At 35.0% G+C, this 17,871-nt stretch overlaps 1 protein-coding gene across 1 annotated transcript; it reads left to right on the top strand.

The window, feature by feature from the left end:
- The first annotated feature begins 9,649 nt into the window (after positions 1-9,649).
- Positions 9,650-10,594, top strand: LOC101558658 (olfactory receptor 5J2). Its single transcript, XM_004620420.2, has one exon. It carries the CDS (start codon positions 9,650-9,652, stop codon positions 10,592-10,594), a length of 945 nt encoding a protein of 314 aa, XP_004620477.2.
- The last annotated feature ends 7,277 nt before the right edge of the window (positions 10,595-17,871 follow it).

Genomic DNA, 17,871 nt, shown 5'->3' with positions numbered 1-17,871 from the left:
GAACATCTCCATTGTGAGACTGGTTGTTACTGACATAATAGTAACAACAATAATAATAAATCTGGAAATAAAACGTGTGAATATGATCACTGAGATTTGCAGTATGTGCAACGAGGAAATTTACCAAGAACATGCAAAATGATAGCCTGGTAAAATGATTTCACACAGGTCATTAGTTAAGATAACATCTTTTGGGCCATAGAAATTACATAGGGATCAGGACATTTGCTTTGCATATAATCTCCAACCTTCTTTAATCTCCGAACCTGTGTGTGGTTTCCTGAGCACATCAGGGGTCATTTCTGGACACAGGCCCAGGAACGAACCTGAGCAACACTGGATGAGACCCAAGATCCACTTCTCCCAGCAACTGCCCCACAATGCTACTGAAATCTAGTGTGCTACTAGTTGTAGACTTCATTGTAAATTGCAACAATACATTTTTAAGGAAGAGCATAAATAAATATTTGTTCAAACCCTAAATATTGCTGGCAAAACTTCTTAGTATATGTTTTCCAATTTACATATTTTCAAGTATATTTAAGCATACATGAATATATATTTTCATATATATGTATATAATATATATTTCTATTCTAATAATTCACTTCTTTGGTTTCCAAACTTCAAAGTTTCATTAGCATATCATTGGCTATTGTATCCTTTTTATCTTCATGTTCTGTACTCTCATATTATTTGGTAGAAAAAATGAAAGTTATTAATGCTTTTTGATGAATGTATGATTTCTAAGCTACTTTTAGAATAAATGAAAAGCTTTCAGCCTTGTTTTTCAATACGTTCTAGAGTTACGTCCAAAAATCTTCGATTATACCCTTTTACCAGGCCTGTATATCTCTGATAGCACAGCAGTTGGCGTACGCCTTTTACGCGGCTGGCCCGTGTTTGATTCCTCCGCCCTTCTTGGAGAGTCTGGCAACATACTGAGAGTATCGAGCCTGCATGGCAGAGCCTGGCAAGCTACCTGTGCGTATTGGATATGCCAAAAACAGTAACAATAAGTCTCTTAATGAGAGACGTTACTAGTACCCGCTTGAACACATTGATGAGCAACGGTATGACAGTGACAGTGACAGTTTTTCAAATTATGTTATTGAGTAGATGAGAGACATTGGAGGTTTGCTATCTGAAAGAGTTCTTCATAGGTAGCCTTGACTCCAAGCAATCAGACACTGAATAAGAACGTAGCATCAAATGAGGCTAACAAACTTGAATTTGGAGTTATAAATATCTTTGTGATTATACTCTAGATATTTAAAATTTCGGGAATAATGCTAGTGAAATCTGGAAAGGTAAAAATATAGGTGAATTGTCTTTAAATTATCATCACATTTTGAATTCTAATAACTAATGGCCTTAAAGGTGTGTTACAGGTACTTTGATAGGTATTTTATAGGTAATTATATCCATGTAGTAAGAATTCCAATTACTTAGTTTCCATGTACTTATTATTTTCTTTTGTTGTAAAATTATAAGACAAAAATGAAAAGAATAATTTCTTTTTTATTATTATTATTTTTTTGCATATTGACTACACCACGGATAGCTTGCCAGGCTCTGCTGTGTGGGCGAGATACTCTCGGTAGCAGGCCAGGCTCTCCAAGAGGGGTGGAAGAATCAAACTTGGGTCGGCTGCAAGCAAGGCAGACTCCCTACCACTGTGCTATCACTCCAACACAGAATAGTTCCTTTTTAACTTACCTTTTCAGGTCAGGTTATTAGGAAATATCATTTGATCCTTGTACTTTATTTCTTCTATCCATATGTCAAATTTGATGAACACATTTCCTGAGGTTTGTTTTCAAAGAAGAGCATAATTTGCATTTTGGGTCATTGTATATATAATTTTGTTTCATAAGTCAGCCTATGAAAAATAATGTTTTCAAATTAGCTAATATTATAGAATTAAAAATTCATTTGGTTATAAAATAATTTATGAATATAAGACATAATGACTTCAGTTCCTGTTTGGAAATATGAAAACTAATTATATGTACAAGTATTCCCTCAAAATGAGTCCTGGAAATGATGATCTATTTATTTCTAAGATTGAATCTTGGAAAGAAACCTTTGTTAAATCACTGAATAAGTTGGTAATATATATTCAATGCCTTTCAAAATGAAAGAGAGATGACTCATTTTAGGGATAGCTTCAGAACTTTCAGTCTATTAAACGAAAATAAGACATACTTTCTACTCACCTTAAGAGAGAATCTACCTCATGTTCTCAGTGGAATTTCTACGCGACTATGACATGATTTGATGGGCTTTTATAAGTCTGTAAATACAGTTGATTCTAGGATACATAATCCACCCCCCCACCACATCTTTAGGGAAGATGCCATCTGGGGCTGGTTTCTCAACAAGATTTCTATTTAGGAGTTTAACTAGTCTCTTGAGTATTCTCTATGTCTGGTGGTACTTTTATCAGTGAATTGTTATCAATGATAGATACGAGACACAGTAATTTAAGTATGTCTATCAAGGTAACTGATTTTCATTCAAAAATTCTTTATTGCAACTGTGGACTATTGAAGAGCTTAACAGGAGTGGTTTAGCTGTGAAATTTGAAAAAAGTATCACGGGTATGAGCTGATACCTTATTATGTTTTATTTATGTTTACCAAATACTAAGTAATGGGCACTTTCATGCTCATTGACCATCTGTATGTCTTGTTTGTGAGCATATAGGACTGCTCTTGTTCACAAGATTGGCCTTCTACTAATTTAATGCTCTATCTTTCTGGCTCCTCTTTACCCTACTTTTTGAGGTGGCTGTTTTTGTTGTTGTTGTTGTTGTTACTGTTACTGAGCTTTGTGAGTACTCTGTAGATTTTGGAATCTTAGTCTTGTATCGGGTGTTAACATTTTTTCCCAATCCTTTTATTTCAGCATGAATTTCTTTAGCCAGTGAGAAACATGGGAAATTTCATATAGACCCATTGGCTATTTTTTTTTAATTTTTATTGAATCACCGTGTGGAAAGTTACGAACTTCTCAGGTTTATATCTCAGTTATACAATATTCAAACACCCATCCATTCACCAGTGCCCATATTCCACCACCAAAAACTCCAGTAACCCCCCCGCCCCCGCCCCCCTATCCCCTACTGTATAACTGATGAATTTCACTTCATTTTCTCTTTACCTTGATTACGTTCCATATTTCAACACAAAACTCACTTTTGTTGTTGGAGTTTCCCCCCAAGAAGGACAGCCCTACTACCAAGGAAGCATTTGATAGTTTTCCATTAAAAGATTGTATGTTTTCAGTTTTTAAAAAAGGTCACGTGGCCGCATTAGCTGCCGCACGGTTTGGAGTTGTCCCAGTCCCGCATCCCGGAGCCATGTTAGTTGCTGCTCAGTGTCGCTGGGGCTCCATCTGGAGAAGGTGTGGTGGCTGCACCTCCTCCATCTGGATCCTCGGTGTTGCTGGCCCAGTCTCGGGTCCGGAGCATTCTCTGGCCGCGTTGCTCACCAGAACGCCCGGCTTCTCCCACTGGAGTGTTCAGCCTCAACATATTTTATTGTTTCTGTTCTAATCTCCAGATCTTTTGTAAACTTTGACTCAACTTGTGTGTGTGTTTGTATGTGTGTGTGTGTGTGTGTGTGTGTGTGTGTGTATGGTATAAGATATGATTACAGTTTCAATTCTTTACAAGTGGTTTTCCAGTTTTCCTGGCACCATTTGCTGAAGAAGCTTTCTTTTTTAAAAAAAATTAATTTATTATTATTACTATTTTTTCTTTTTGGGTCATACCCAGTGATGCACAGGGGTTACTCCTGACTCTGTGCTCAGGAGTTACTCCTGGCAGTGCTTAGGGGACTATATGAGATGCCGGGAAAAGAACCTGGGTCGGCCACATGCAAGGCAAATGCCCTACCTGCTGTGCTATCACTCCAGCCTGAAGAAGCTTTCTTTTCTCCACTCCATACATGAAAATCCCTTTTCGTATATTATCTGCCGATATATCTGCAGATTTATCACTAGGGCCTCATTTCTGATCTATTGATCTGTCATGCTATCCTATTAGAGTACCATGCTATTTAAATTATTATGAGTATACAGTATCTGCATATACTTTAAAGCGTAATACTCCCAATATTTTTCATCCAGGATAACATTAGCTGTTTGTTAGTTTTTATTCTTCTATAAATATTTTACTTGTGTTTATCCTAAATTCTTGAAGAATATGATAGGGATTTTGATGGGAATTGCAATAAATCTATATTATGCTAGAGTACCCATTTTGATATTAATATCTCTAGTCTATCAAATGGGCTGGAATGATAGCACATTAGGTATTGCCTTTTATGCAGCCAACCTGGGTTTGATTCCTCTATCTCTCTAGGAGAGCTGGGCAAGCTACCGGAGTATCCCGCCCACAAGGAAGAGCCTGGCAATCTCTCCTTGGTGTATTCGATTGCCCAAAATGGTAACAAGTCTCACAATGGAAACATTACTGGTGCCCGCTTGAGCAAATCAATGACCAATGAGAGTATTGTGCTATAGTGCTATAGTCTATCAACAGGGAATTTTCTTTCATTTGCTGCTGCTGTCCTCTTTTTAGTTCATCAGTAACTTAATAGCTTTTGTGGTATAGATTTTTAACATCCTTTGTTCAGTTGATTCCTAGATACTTGCTGTTTAGTGTACTATTTTAAGTGGAGTTGATTTTGATCTCTCACTATTCTATATTATTGTTTGCATATGGAAATGTAACTTATATTTTATGTGTTGATTTTGTAGCCTGCTACTTTTCTGATAGTTTATTATTTCTAAGTGATTTTTAGTGAATTATGTAGGGTCTTCTATACATATGTCATCTGCTTATAGTGATAATTTGGCTTCTTATTTTCCAATATGGATATCGTTGAATTTTTTTCTGGCCTAATTTCATTGATGAAAGTTTCCAAGACTGCATTAAATAGTAGTGGTAAAAGAGGACGTCTCTGCCTTATATCTGATCTCAGGGAGAAGGCTTTCTCTTTTTCATTAATAATTATTATGTCAGCTTTGGGGATTTTTTGTAATTGGTTTTATATTAAAGAACATTCCATTTATCCAAAATTTACTGAGCACTTTTATTATAAATTTATGTTGAATTCATAAAAAGCTTTTTTGGCATCAATCAATACAATCATACAGTTTTTATTCTTCCTTTTGTTGATATGACTGACATCCTATCTTAACCAGCTCTTCATTTACTTACAGAGCTCTAAAATAATGTTGGTATCAAAGAACAAATTTTTAAGTAATCTGTTGAACCCAGTCTTCATATTTAAGACTGTATAGTTTTTGGCTCTGTACTCAGTGATCATTCCTAGCCATGTGCAAAGGGATGATACATGGATTTTACTACCAGTGTCAGTCCAAGAAAACAAAAAAGAGAGGAATCTGGAGATCTGCATGGTTGAATACCTGTGAGAATAAACTCTCTCACCTAGACGAAAATTTAATAATATTAATAATATAAATGCCCAAAACAGTAACAAGTCTCACAATGGAGACATTACTGGTTCCCGCTCAAGCAAATTGATGAGCAGTGGGATGACAGTGACAGTGACAGTGACAATATTAATGCAAGAAATTAAATCATTAGGTGATGTACAATAATGTACAATCTAATTTCTCATGCTTGATTTCCTCTCTTATGTAAGACTTCAATGAATATGTGTTAGATCCAATACTTTGAGTTTAATGTGTTCTACATGATCTCATGGAATATTACTCATGAATGGTTCTGATCATTCAAGGCAGCCTAGAAAAAAGTTCCTTAAAGTTTGTGAACTCTTTCATTTCTTTTACAGCTGATGAATTTCTAAATGCTTCCGTGGCTCCTGGGTATTTCACCTGGGTCACAGCTTTCACATGGAAAATATAGTCTACTTCGTGCTGAAAGTAGACTATGGAACAAACATGAAGTCCATTTACTACATGAATTGCAAACCATAATACCCCAAAGGAGAGAGAGAGTAAAAGGAAATGTGCCTGCCATAGAGGCAGGGGTGGTGGGAGGGATTCTGGAAACATCGATGATGGAGAATGGGCACTAATGGAGGGATGGGTACTTCATCATTGTATGACTGAAACATAATCACGAAAGTCTGTAAGTCTGTAACTGTATCTCAAGTGATTCATTACAAAAATTAAAAACTTATAAAAATAAAATGGTTAAAAAATAGAACATCCACAGGTTTTTCAATTTTTTCTACTCATCATTTTCATTTTTACTTATATTAATTTCACAAAAAGCACAGCAGTTGGGCTTTGCCTTTCACGTGGCCAGCCCGTGTTCGATTCCTCCGCCCCTCTCGGAGAGCCCGGCAAGCTACCGAAAGTCTGGAGCCCGCACAGCAGCGCCTGGCAAGCTACCTATGTGCATTGGATATGCCAAAAACAGTAACAATAAGTCTCTCAATGAGAGACGTTACTGGTGCCCACCCGAACAAACTGATGAGCAAAGGGAAGACAGTGACAGTGACGTTATTTCATAAATTAGAAATGGATTCATTCTCTTAAAAATGTTGATTTCCAATGTTACAAATATTTGTATTATTGATTTTTTAAAACTATCGTTCATTAATAAGAATTATGACTTTAAATTGTGACTTGAGTCCAGAAGCAGTTTTACTATTTGATGCAAAATAATCTCAGGAAGAGCAAAATTTTATCTGACAAAAATGGGATTTTGTTTTGATCACACCATGTGATGCTCAAAGAAATACTTCTGGTTCTGGATTTGTCATGCTTGAAGGACTGTGGTACAGTGGAAGTAAACCGGGCCCTTGACACGTAATACATGGAGTTTTCTCTCTGTCTTCTTGTTCTTTTCTTCCACTGGGTTCTGTTTTCTCCTCCTTGTGACATTCATTTTCCATATCATATCACTTAGAGAAAACCATTTGCACTGGGATCCCTCGAGAAAGTCCCTTGAGAAACCGAATGTGATTCTGAATGTAATTCTGTTGTTTTTTTATATTACTATAATCAATGTCTGAACTACAGGGATTTTGAGCTCATTAGAACAACAGATTAAAAAAAGCATGGATTCACACACATAAACACACATCTACATATATATTGCTTTCAATTTTACCCTCTTTGAAGTTAAAACATGTAAAACCATAGCCTTTTGTTCCCAGTTTGTTTTTTATTAATTACTTGATATTTAAAAAATCCGAAATTATCTATAATCATCTGTCATTTTGGTATTAATTTTTTGAATTTCTGAAAAATTTCAGTTGGTTTCATTCCTAAGAGAAGTGTACATAGACATGAGCATTCTAAATAAACTGATAATCTAAACTTTTGTGGTAAGTGGTAAGTTAAAATTTGTTTATCTTAATTTTTTCTCATTAATTGAAATTTTAATATTTATCATTTTTCTATGGGTTATTGAATATTTACAAAAGGACATAATTCTCTCTGAATTTTGAATATCAAATGAGCTCATTTGTTAGTTTCTTATAATCTAATTCAATTAACAATGATACCATTAAATTTTGCTGCTAAAGTTTTTAACTTTGTATTTGGGTGGATTTAATTTTCAATTTCTTAAAGCATGTTAATTAAAAAAATGTTGTTTATAACAGTACATAAGTCATTTTTGATAATTGTATATTTGTGGTTAATTTTATGAAAGTTGCAGAAAACATTTGTAGTATGGATACATAAATAAGTAGTTTTGAAATAGACTTATATTTTCTGAGTGACTGTTCTCTATTTTTAACCAGTGGTGATCTTTATTTATTTATTTGCTTTTTGGGTCACACCCGGCGATGCACAGGGGTTGCTCCTGGCTCTGCACTCAGGAATTACCCCTGGCGGTGCTCAGGGGACCATATAGGATGCTGGGAATCGAACCCGGGTCGGCCGCGTGCAAGGCAAACGCCCTACCCGCTATGCTATTGCTCCAGCCCCCAGTGGTGATCTTTAAACATGATATGAATTATTACAAAAAGGTTCATTTATTTCCTTTGTATTTAAGAAGGCTTGTTTATAAGCTATGATATGAATCTTTCAAAATAATTGTTAAATTATACAAATGAAAGCAAAGAATTAATGTATTTCTACCTTCTAATATTTGTGGAAGTGAAGGTTTTGCTTGAAATAAGTGATATACACTATAAATTAGCAGGAATAATATAATTACTATGTTTCTCATTTCTTCTGAAATAACAATCAACTTGTGAAGACACAAAGCAAGTTACTATAAAGTGTGAAGATTTGAATATATTATTGTGGTTTTGAATAAATAAAAGAGCCTAATATATTTAAAATATATATTATAGGATGAAGAATGTGAGGTATCAAAGTATTTGGTGAGTATCCTGATCTAGTTTTTCCATTTAATGTACTAAAACTATTAAGCATGTCATAAAAAGAAATTTTTATCCATTTGGTCTTTCTATGGCAAAGATCTGGCATGCCTATGCTCTCATTATCAGAGAGACTTGTAGGGTGGCTCCTGGATGGCTATTGGGTCATTTCCTTGGAGCACAATCTGGCAACATGAAATAGGTGTCATGCCAGAGGCAGGTTTCTGTCATCTGGGTTTTAGTATTGGGTGTGGTCAAAGCTGCTGATGGTCACAAAGGCTAGACTCTTTGATCTGTTTATTTGCCATCACAGTAGGTACTTGAAAGTTCATTATATATCCTAGCTGTGGCCACTTTGATGTCTATAAAGATATACTTTTGGATAATTCCTTGTATACCTTCAAAATTAATATAATTTTACAGACTTGTTAATAAAATGACTGCACTGAAAAAGAAAATTCTCAGAAGAAAATTTTACTGATTAAACACTCCAATTTTCCAATAATATATATGCATACACATATATGTACACTTTATGAATTTCCATTGCCATTAGTAGTTTTTCATGTTAATTTCACCTTGCTATTGTAGTAGACAGCAGTAGTCACGGAGGTAGACTGAAGCTCGTAAGGGCAAATGTTTTTCACATATATTACCTCTGATGGGCTAGAGCGATAGCACAGTGGTAGAGCATTTGCATTGAACGCAGCCAACACGGGTTCGATTCTGCCGCCTCTCCCGGAAAGCCCAGCAAGCTACCGAGAGTATCTAACCCACACGGCAGAGCCTGACAAGCTTCCCGAGGCTTATTCAACATGCCAAAAACAGTAACAAACAAGTCTAGCAATGGGTTACAGTGACAGTGACGGTGATGACCTCAGATAAATTTATTCAAAATGGAAGTATCAGGGGCTGGACTAATAGTACAGAGGATAAGGTGCTTTCCTTGCACATGACTGATCTACGTTTGATCTGGGCATACCATGTGGTCCCCTGAGCATCTCCAGGAGTAATTCCTTAGTGCAGAGCCAGGAGTATCTCTGGGGTAGCCAAAAAACCAAAATCAAAGCAAAGCAAGAGGCATAAAACAAAACAAAAAATTAAAGCATCATTCAATAAAATGGTTTCCTGAGTATTTTCTGGGAAGAGAATGACAGGCCATCAGGTCTACTTGGAAGTTTTATTATTACGAATATCAGACTCAAAGCAAAGCTCTTCACCCCTCAAATATTGTATTATTTCTATTTTGTTTCCACTAATAAATTTCACTGTTAATTTTTTATTCCAATAGATTCTATTGAAAGAAACAAATGGCTGAAGAGAATTTTACTGTTGTTACTGAGTTCATCCTCTTGGGATTGACAGATCGGGATGAACTGAAAGTTTGGCTGTTTGTGTTGTTCCTGGTAGTTTATACAGTCACTTTGGTGGGAAATCTGGGCATGATCTTCATAATCCGAATCACTCCCAAACTCCACACTCCCATGTACTTTTTTCTGAGTTGCCTCTCCTTGGTAGATGCCTGCTACTCATCCACAATTGCACCCAAGATGCTGATTAACCTCATGGTTGTAAAGGGAACCATTTCTTTCACTGCTTGTATCATACAGCATTTGTGTTTTGGAATGTTTGTTACAACAGAAGGCTTCCTGCTGTCGGTGATGGCCTATGACCGTTATGTAGCTATTGCGAATCCTTTGCTTTATACGGTAGCCATGTCTAAGAAGACCTGTGTAGGACTGATGATTGGATCGTGGGTAGGTGGGACAATGAATTCATTAGTTCACACAATAAGCTTGAGTCGCTTGTCCTTCTGTAGGCTGAATGTTGTCAGTCACTTTTTCTGTGATATTCCCTCACTCCTGAAACTGTCATGTTCAGATACTTCCATGAATGAGATGTTACTCTTAACATTCTCCGGAGTTATTGCCATGGCGACCTTCTTGGTTGTGATCATTTCTTACGTGTTTATTGTTTTTGCTATCCTGAGGATCCGCTCGGCATCAGGCAGGAAGAAAGCCTTCTCCACCTGCGCCTCTCACCTGACTGCGGTGTCCATATTTTACGGCACCTTAAGCTTCAGTTACATTCAACCGAGCTCCCAGTATTCAGTAGAACAGGAGAAGGTGGTTGCTGTGTTCTATACACTCGTGATTCCCATGCTAAACCCATTGATTTACAGTCTGAGAAACAAAGAGGTAAAGGATGCTGTGAAGAGGGCGATAGAAATGAGACATTTCCCCTGTAAACTTTAAGTCCCTTTTAAATCTTAAAATATTCCACGCTTGGTTCTCTCTTTCAAAAATTCCATGAAAGTTGGCACTTCTCAGGATCATATAAATGTTTTTTTCTTCTTTTAGTCATCCTTGTCATATGAAGAGTGCTCGTTTGCTCCAGCTTTTGTTTCTAAGGATCACTCCTAGCATGCTCGGGCAACTATATGGGATGCCCTAGATCAATTATATATATTTTTATCCTGAAGGCTAGGAGTTTGCTCATGCTATTGAAGTTCGTCATGTTTCAGGGGAGTCCTTAGGTTCAATCTCTAGGGCTACTGAGTTTGGTCCTCCCGACAAAGAATATTTTCATCCTAAACCCTGGTTTGGCAGGGGAAGAGAAGGTACGTGGGATGATTGGAGTTTAAATCAATTTAGAACAATCAAATATTTATCAATCATGGCTAGAAAAGGAATGGGATCTTTCATAAATATCCAAAAGTCAGGATAGCTCTCAGATTAATATTTCTATGTGCCACCATGCAGGATCTCAGTGAGGTTAGAGTTCCTGTGTATGTCTTTGGTTGCTGGTCCTGGAGAGTCCTGTGAGCCCTCTAGCAAATTAAGAGTCCAAAGAAGGCATCATGAGAAGCACAAACAAAAACTGGGTCTTGCAATAAGCAGCTAGAGAGATTGATAAATATTTGAATGTTCTAAATGTCAGTGTTTGTTGAACTTGATATGATGCCAAGGTAAAAAAATTCAGAGTTTGGAGCTGGAACCATAGCACAGCAGGTAGTGCGTTTGCCTTGCACGTGGCCGACCTGCGTTCGATTCCCAGCATCCCATATGGTCCCCCAGCACTGCCAGGAGTGATTCCTGAGTGCAGAGCCAGGAGTAACCCCTGTGCACTGCTGGGTGTGACCCAAAAAGAAAAAAAAATCAGAATTTAACTGCCAGAAACTCATTCGGTGTCAGTGACTTATTGATTGCATAGAAAACCCCATACACACATGTTATAGCTGTCATGGAATTATTAGTAGTAGACCCTCTTACAAATACAACTACATTCCAAATCAACTTTCCAAAAAGCATACTCCAGGGTCAATGATTATATATCTTTTAGGCTCCAGTTTCTAAAGGAGAATATACGACTTTCAGATTTCTTTTGATAGAAGCATCACGATTGTAACTTTAATAAAGTAGTAAACTATAGGCATAAGAATATATTTTAAAAGTAAATTCAGAATGCTTAAAATTAAAAAAATAAGTAACTCCATATTTCCTTTTAAGCATCTTCTTTGTCTCGGTTCAAGGTTTAAAAGAAAAAACATCATCAAGCTCACATTCTGAAAAAGCATTTACTAAATTCTACTGAACCCAATGAGCATCAGGTTATTAAAAACTAGTCTCTACTTATTAATATATTTCTTTAATATTGACTTCCTTATTCTGTAATTTACTGTCATGCTAAAATCTCTACATTTATCATTATTTTAGAAAAGTAAATATAAAGAGAGATGTTTGCACTCACATTTAGTATATTTGAGATTTTATGTTTTGCTTCTCTTTTTGGAGACACACTCAGAAATACTCATAGTTTATTCCTGGCTTTGTGCTCAGAGCTGACTCCTGGTGGGGCTTGAGAAATAAATGGGATGTCTGGGCTTGACCTGGGACTGCTGTGTGCACGGCAAGTGCCTTACTGTTTGTACTATCTCTGTGTTCCCTGTTTGAAATTAAAAAATCTTTTTTTTACTCAGGAGATATTTTTGCTTTGAACTCAGGATTTACTCCTGGAGGTGTTTGGGGAACCATGATTGGATGCAGGGATTGAGCCAGGGTGGACCACTTGCAGAGCAAAGGCCCTACTGCTATACTATCACTCCAGTCCTTGAAATTTTTTGAATTGTTTATTATCAATTTTATTTAAAGTTTCTGAGACATTTGAAAACTATTCAATGAAATGATTATTTCTACTTTATAGTTGATAGATTTACTTGGTAAAGTATTAAACTGGTTAACAAATAGAAACTTTCTAACCACAATTGCCAGATGGAAACAGAAGGATCATTTCACTTATCCCTATTATATAAACACAATGATAAAATTATTGTTTGCATAAATTAATTTGGAAAGTATTGATAGGAATATGGGTAAAGTTAAGAGACATATGACATATGGCAATAACTACTTGTAGGGGGTGAGAAAATAATATACAATTGATTTAGTCAAAAATATAAATAAATAATGTAAATATATATAAAGGAATTAATAGTGGATAATATTAACAATGGATAAAAATACATCATATTTTTATGTTGAAAAATAAAATTGTGGGGCTAGAAGACAATATATAGGGTAAGTCATTCCCCATGCATGTACTCAACATGGGTTTGGTCCTCAGTTTCCAGTGTGGTTCCCAGGCTCACAAGGAGCAGTGGCCCCTGAAGTCAAGAGTAAGTTGTGAGCACAGCTGGATGTGATCCCCAAACAAAAACAAAACCCAAAAGGAAAAGAAAATGTTATGCCCTGATAGCCCCCAAGAGTCAAGCTGTTAAATAAAAAATTACATAATGGAATTATACTCTTGTGTAACAAAATGTCCATTTACCCAATATCTTTAGAAGTCTGGCATTTTACTTCAATTACTATTTTATGTCGATTTGTTAGTTATAAATAATTCATTGCTATTGATAAATATCTATATTTCAATATAAATTGAAGTGCTTCAAATTTCTTTTTATTTCCTTAATTCTTTGTCCAATTTTTGATAACTTTGTCTTTCCATTTATATATTAGAATCAGGCTACAGAATTCTTTATATGAATATATCTATATACATGCAAATGCATATATATACATATAACTCATACAACTCAATACAAACAAGAACAATGTCTGATTTAAAAATGGGCAGAAGGACAGAGAGACATTTTTCCAGCAAGATTAAAAAAACCAATAAAACCAAAGGTGCACAAAAAATTAATGCTAACAGATACACAGATGCTTAGTAAATTGTGTGTCCATTAGTATTATTGTGTCATTTAAGTTTTTTAAGTGAAAAATGTCCATTTTCTTATTACCATTCATTTCCATGTCCTGAGAACCACTTACACCCATTCCTAATAAAGTAAGTTTTGTATTGTTGTATATGAATCACTTTCTTTCTAATTTGTGAAATGACAGCTGAGGGGTAGCAAGTGATGTTTCGCCTTTACATAGGCTTTCTGGAATGTTCCCATACATTTCAATTTATATCCTTTTTGTCTAAACCTTTGCATCAAAGGCAGGTGGGGGCAGATGGTGTACTTGGAGAATATGAAGGCCCCTGAAGGTCATTCTTACTAAGACTAACGCCCTTGAGAAGCAGCATCACTTTATACCCGTGGTCCCAGTCATTGGCTAGTCTCCTAAATGGACCTTGGTAATTTGTAGACTCTATTGACAGAAATAGGGGAGTCTATTCTCACTGATTATAGGCTCTCAGGTCTAAACACAAGATGAAAGGAGAATTATTTTTTATAATTAAATCACAGTGATTATAGTTATTCCTAGTTGGATTTCAGACACACAGTATTGCATCACTGTTTTAACAGGCATCTTTCTAAGTTCACTTGTTAAAGTTTGGGTCTCTTGATTTCAGTGTTGTTGACTCTGTGCTTAAGGAACATTATTTTTAAAATTTTTTATTTGAGAATAACTGTACATTAATTTTTAATGTAAGACCTGAGAACAGAAAAAAAACAAACAAAAATACAATGACAATTTCTAGGAAACTAATGATTTATAACCAATTTATATCCAAAAGCAAATTCACAAATTGCAATTTAAAGAATGGATCTTTAGAAATGTTTTAGAAATATTCTTCACCTGCCAATCAGAATTAGAAAAGGAATTGCCATGAAAAATTCATCTTACTCTCTCAAACTGAGCACCACCAACAGATATAGCACTGTAGCACTGTCCTTTCTTTGTTCTTCCATTTGCTTGAATGGGCACCAGTAATGTCTCCATTGTAAGACTTGTTGTTACTGTTTTTGGCATATTGAATATGCCATGGGGAGCTTGCCAGGTTCTGCTGTGGGCACAATACTCTTGGTAGCTTGTCGGGCTCTCCAAAGGGATGGAGGAGTCAAACCCAGGTTGGCCGTGTGCAAGGCAAATGCCCTACCTGCTGTGCTATTGCTTCAGCACCAACAGATGTATAAGACGTAAATGGTGAAAAGTCTTTCCCCAGCTGTTTCAGCTTTAGAAACTCTCAGCTTCAGCACCGGTGGTGGTTAGACTGTCTTAAGAAATGCTGTGAATAATATATGAAAGTTTTAGTGTCAACACATACCAACTAGAAGTTCTAGTAGTGTTACTTCATTGTTTAAATTTATTTATAAGTAATAGTGATACTGAGCAAATCTTTATGTAATAATTCCCTATTTTTATATCTCAAGTGAATAATAAAATAACTATCATATGAATTATGTATTGACTTAGTGAAGATCTGATTTTTAAATGAAAAAAATTATGAAGACTTATGAAACTCAGTAGATGTATATTTATTCTTGGTTTTTCACATTAAGCATAATGACAGCTAACCCACATTATTTTAGAATTATGAAATTGAGTTTTTATTCACTTTTCCTTACATATATATATATATAAACTTTACCTCCTTTTATTGTAACAAGTAGTTATTCAGGATAATACAATGAAGCATATATGTCAAATCTGCATGAATTTATCAAATTTAAATATTTACAATATCTGGGCTTCCACCTGTTACTAGAATTGCTATTTCAATGTATCTGATTAATATACATAATGAAGATAATGGAATAGAGTGATTGCACAACAGGTGGGGCATTTGCCTTGCATGGGGCCGACCTGGGTTCCATTCCTCCATTTCTCTTGGAGAGCCAGAAGCTACGGAGAGTATCTAACCCTCACGGCAGAACCTGGCAAGCTACCTGTGGCGTATTCGATATGCCAAAAACAGTAACAAGTTTCACAATAGAGACGTTACTGGTGCCCGCTCGAGCAAATCCATGAACAGTGGAATGACAGTGCTATAGTGCTACAATATACATAATGTTGAAACCCTTTCTCTGATTGTATGTACACTGCCTATACTTAAAAGATTTTTATTAGTGATTAAACATTTAAACACATGAGTATTCTCACATGGCAAAAAAAGTATTGTAATTTAAATTTTTTATAGACATTTTTATTTCAGAATTAATGTAGTCTATTGCATAAACAAGACTAAAGGCAATAGAGATAATAGACTGGGTAAAGCAATTGCCTTGCATGTAAGCAACTCAGGATAAAACCTGGCATCATAAAGTTCCCAGAGCACCACCAGCCGTGATTCCTGATTCCAAAGACAGAGTAACCACTGAGTGTATCCAGCATGACCCAGAAGCTAAAATGAAAAAATCTATTGAAAGTTTAAAAAAATGGAGAAAATAAAAAAATTAGGGAATTTTATAGAAAATATGAACAAAAGGCACAAACATGGAGGTTTACCACATTATACAATATTTTAAATAAAAGTGTGAATAATTCAAATATTGGATTGATCTTTTCCTTCCACCATGTATTATTGTCAAGCCAATGTAATACAATGACATCCAGTCATAATGCGATGCAAATTATTTTGAGATATTAACTCACATAAGTAACAAGGTCCACATGAAAAAGAAAGAAAACAGTAAATGCTAGTAAAAAATGGTGGGAAAGGAATTCTCACTGTCTGCTGGTGGGACTGTTGCAGGTACATTATTTTTTTAGTGCAGACATTAAAGATTTTCCTTGTTCTGTAGTAAAAGTAAAAAGTAAAAATAAAGGGAAAAATTATGTTTTAAAAGTAAAAATTATTTATTGAGGATATTTTAAAGAAATGTAAGAAAACTTATTTTTTAAGACAAACAATAGTAACAATAATCAGAACAGTCACCAAGAACTAATAGAGACATTTTTCTGAAACTCGATCCATATTCCATTTTCTGGGAAACAAATGTACTTTTTGTATTCATATCTGTATGGCTAAAATTTAAGTTTATATTTTCCTTAATAATTAAAACAACTGTAAACATTTCAGTAGCATCTTAGTCACATGATGATATACATGTAATTTTCAATTAAAATTTGTGTGAATACATAGAAAAGTGTTTCCTTCACAGTGGGAAGAGTCCAACCTGTCTATCAGATAAAGTTCACTGAATCTCTAATAAAGTTGAAAATATATGTAAATCCATATATTTAGTATGATTGTAGTATATGTAGCAGTCTAAGAGTATTTTGAAAAAAAGTTTTTATGATATTACAAGTATATACATTTCTACATATCAGACATTACCTTCACTAGAAAAAGAGCATAAAGTAAACAATGGAATTATTCTCAATTTTCTAAAGAGGGATCATAGAATTGATACAACAAAGAACAAATCTTAATTATTATATAAAATACACTCATTTGACCCAGCTATCAATAAATCCACTAATATAAAAGAAATGCAAAAAAATGAATTCATGATAGATTAATAGTAATAAATAGATCTAAGCACAATCACATACAATTAAAAGCATTATTATTTTTTCTCTAAAAAAATAAAAAGTCGGAGTTCATTACAGAAAAATAAGCAACATGAGATTAAGTTCAAACTTATAAAAAGGAAGAAAATTTGATAGCTTCCATGTGAAAACAAGAAATTTATCTACATTTATATATCTGTTAGCAGACAATGACTGACTTAGAATGAAATACAGTTGGGAGAATGTTCTCAGTTGTTAAAATGCAGATTATGTTGAATTGATCAGATCCATATTGGATCACATGTGAAAGCAAGGACACTGATAATAAAGAACAAGCAGTCATATTCCAACAAAGAATGGATATGTGAAGAAAACCTACATGAAACATGACTTCCACTCATTACAACATAATAAGTCTTTTTGATAGTAGTCAATTTGATTTTAACACATATCAAAAAATCCTACAGAGGAAATAGAAGTATGGTTACCAAACACAAACTCTCTCTCTCTCTCTCACACACACACACACAAACACTGACACCAGCAAAATGCAAATTCAATCATAAAATTTAAGAACATCCAAGTCATTTTAATTCCCCATGCTTACTTTCAATTTTCTTTGTCTTTCCAACATAAAAAACCTCACTCAGTCTTCTAGTTCTTGTAGACTATAGTGTTTAAAGGAAGATCTAATATAAAACATGCTTCATTACTTGCTTCTATAAAAGCACACACAGACATTGAGGTCCCTGAATAAGCTGAAACAATCAAAGTTAAAATGCATG

The sequence above is a fragment of the Sorex araneus genome, chromosome 6, assembly GCF_027595985.1.
Source record: "Sorex araneus isolate mSorAra2 chromosome 6, mSorAra2.pri, whole genome shotgun sequence".
NCBI lineage: Eukaryota > Metazoa > Chordata > Mammalia > Eulipotyphla > Soricidae > Sorex > Sorex araneus.
This window is presented reverse-complemented; position numbering and strand designations above follow the sequence as displayed.

Excerpts from the sequence above, each read along its gene's own strand:
- LOC101558658 (XM_004620420.2), top strand. The coding sequence starts at position 9,650 with ATGGCTGAAGAGAATTTTACTGTTGTTACTGAGTTCATCCTCTTGGGA.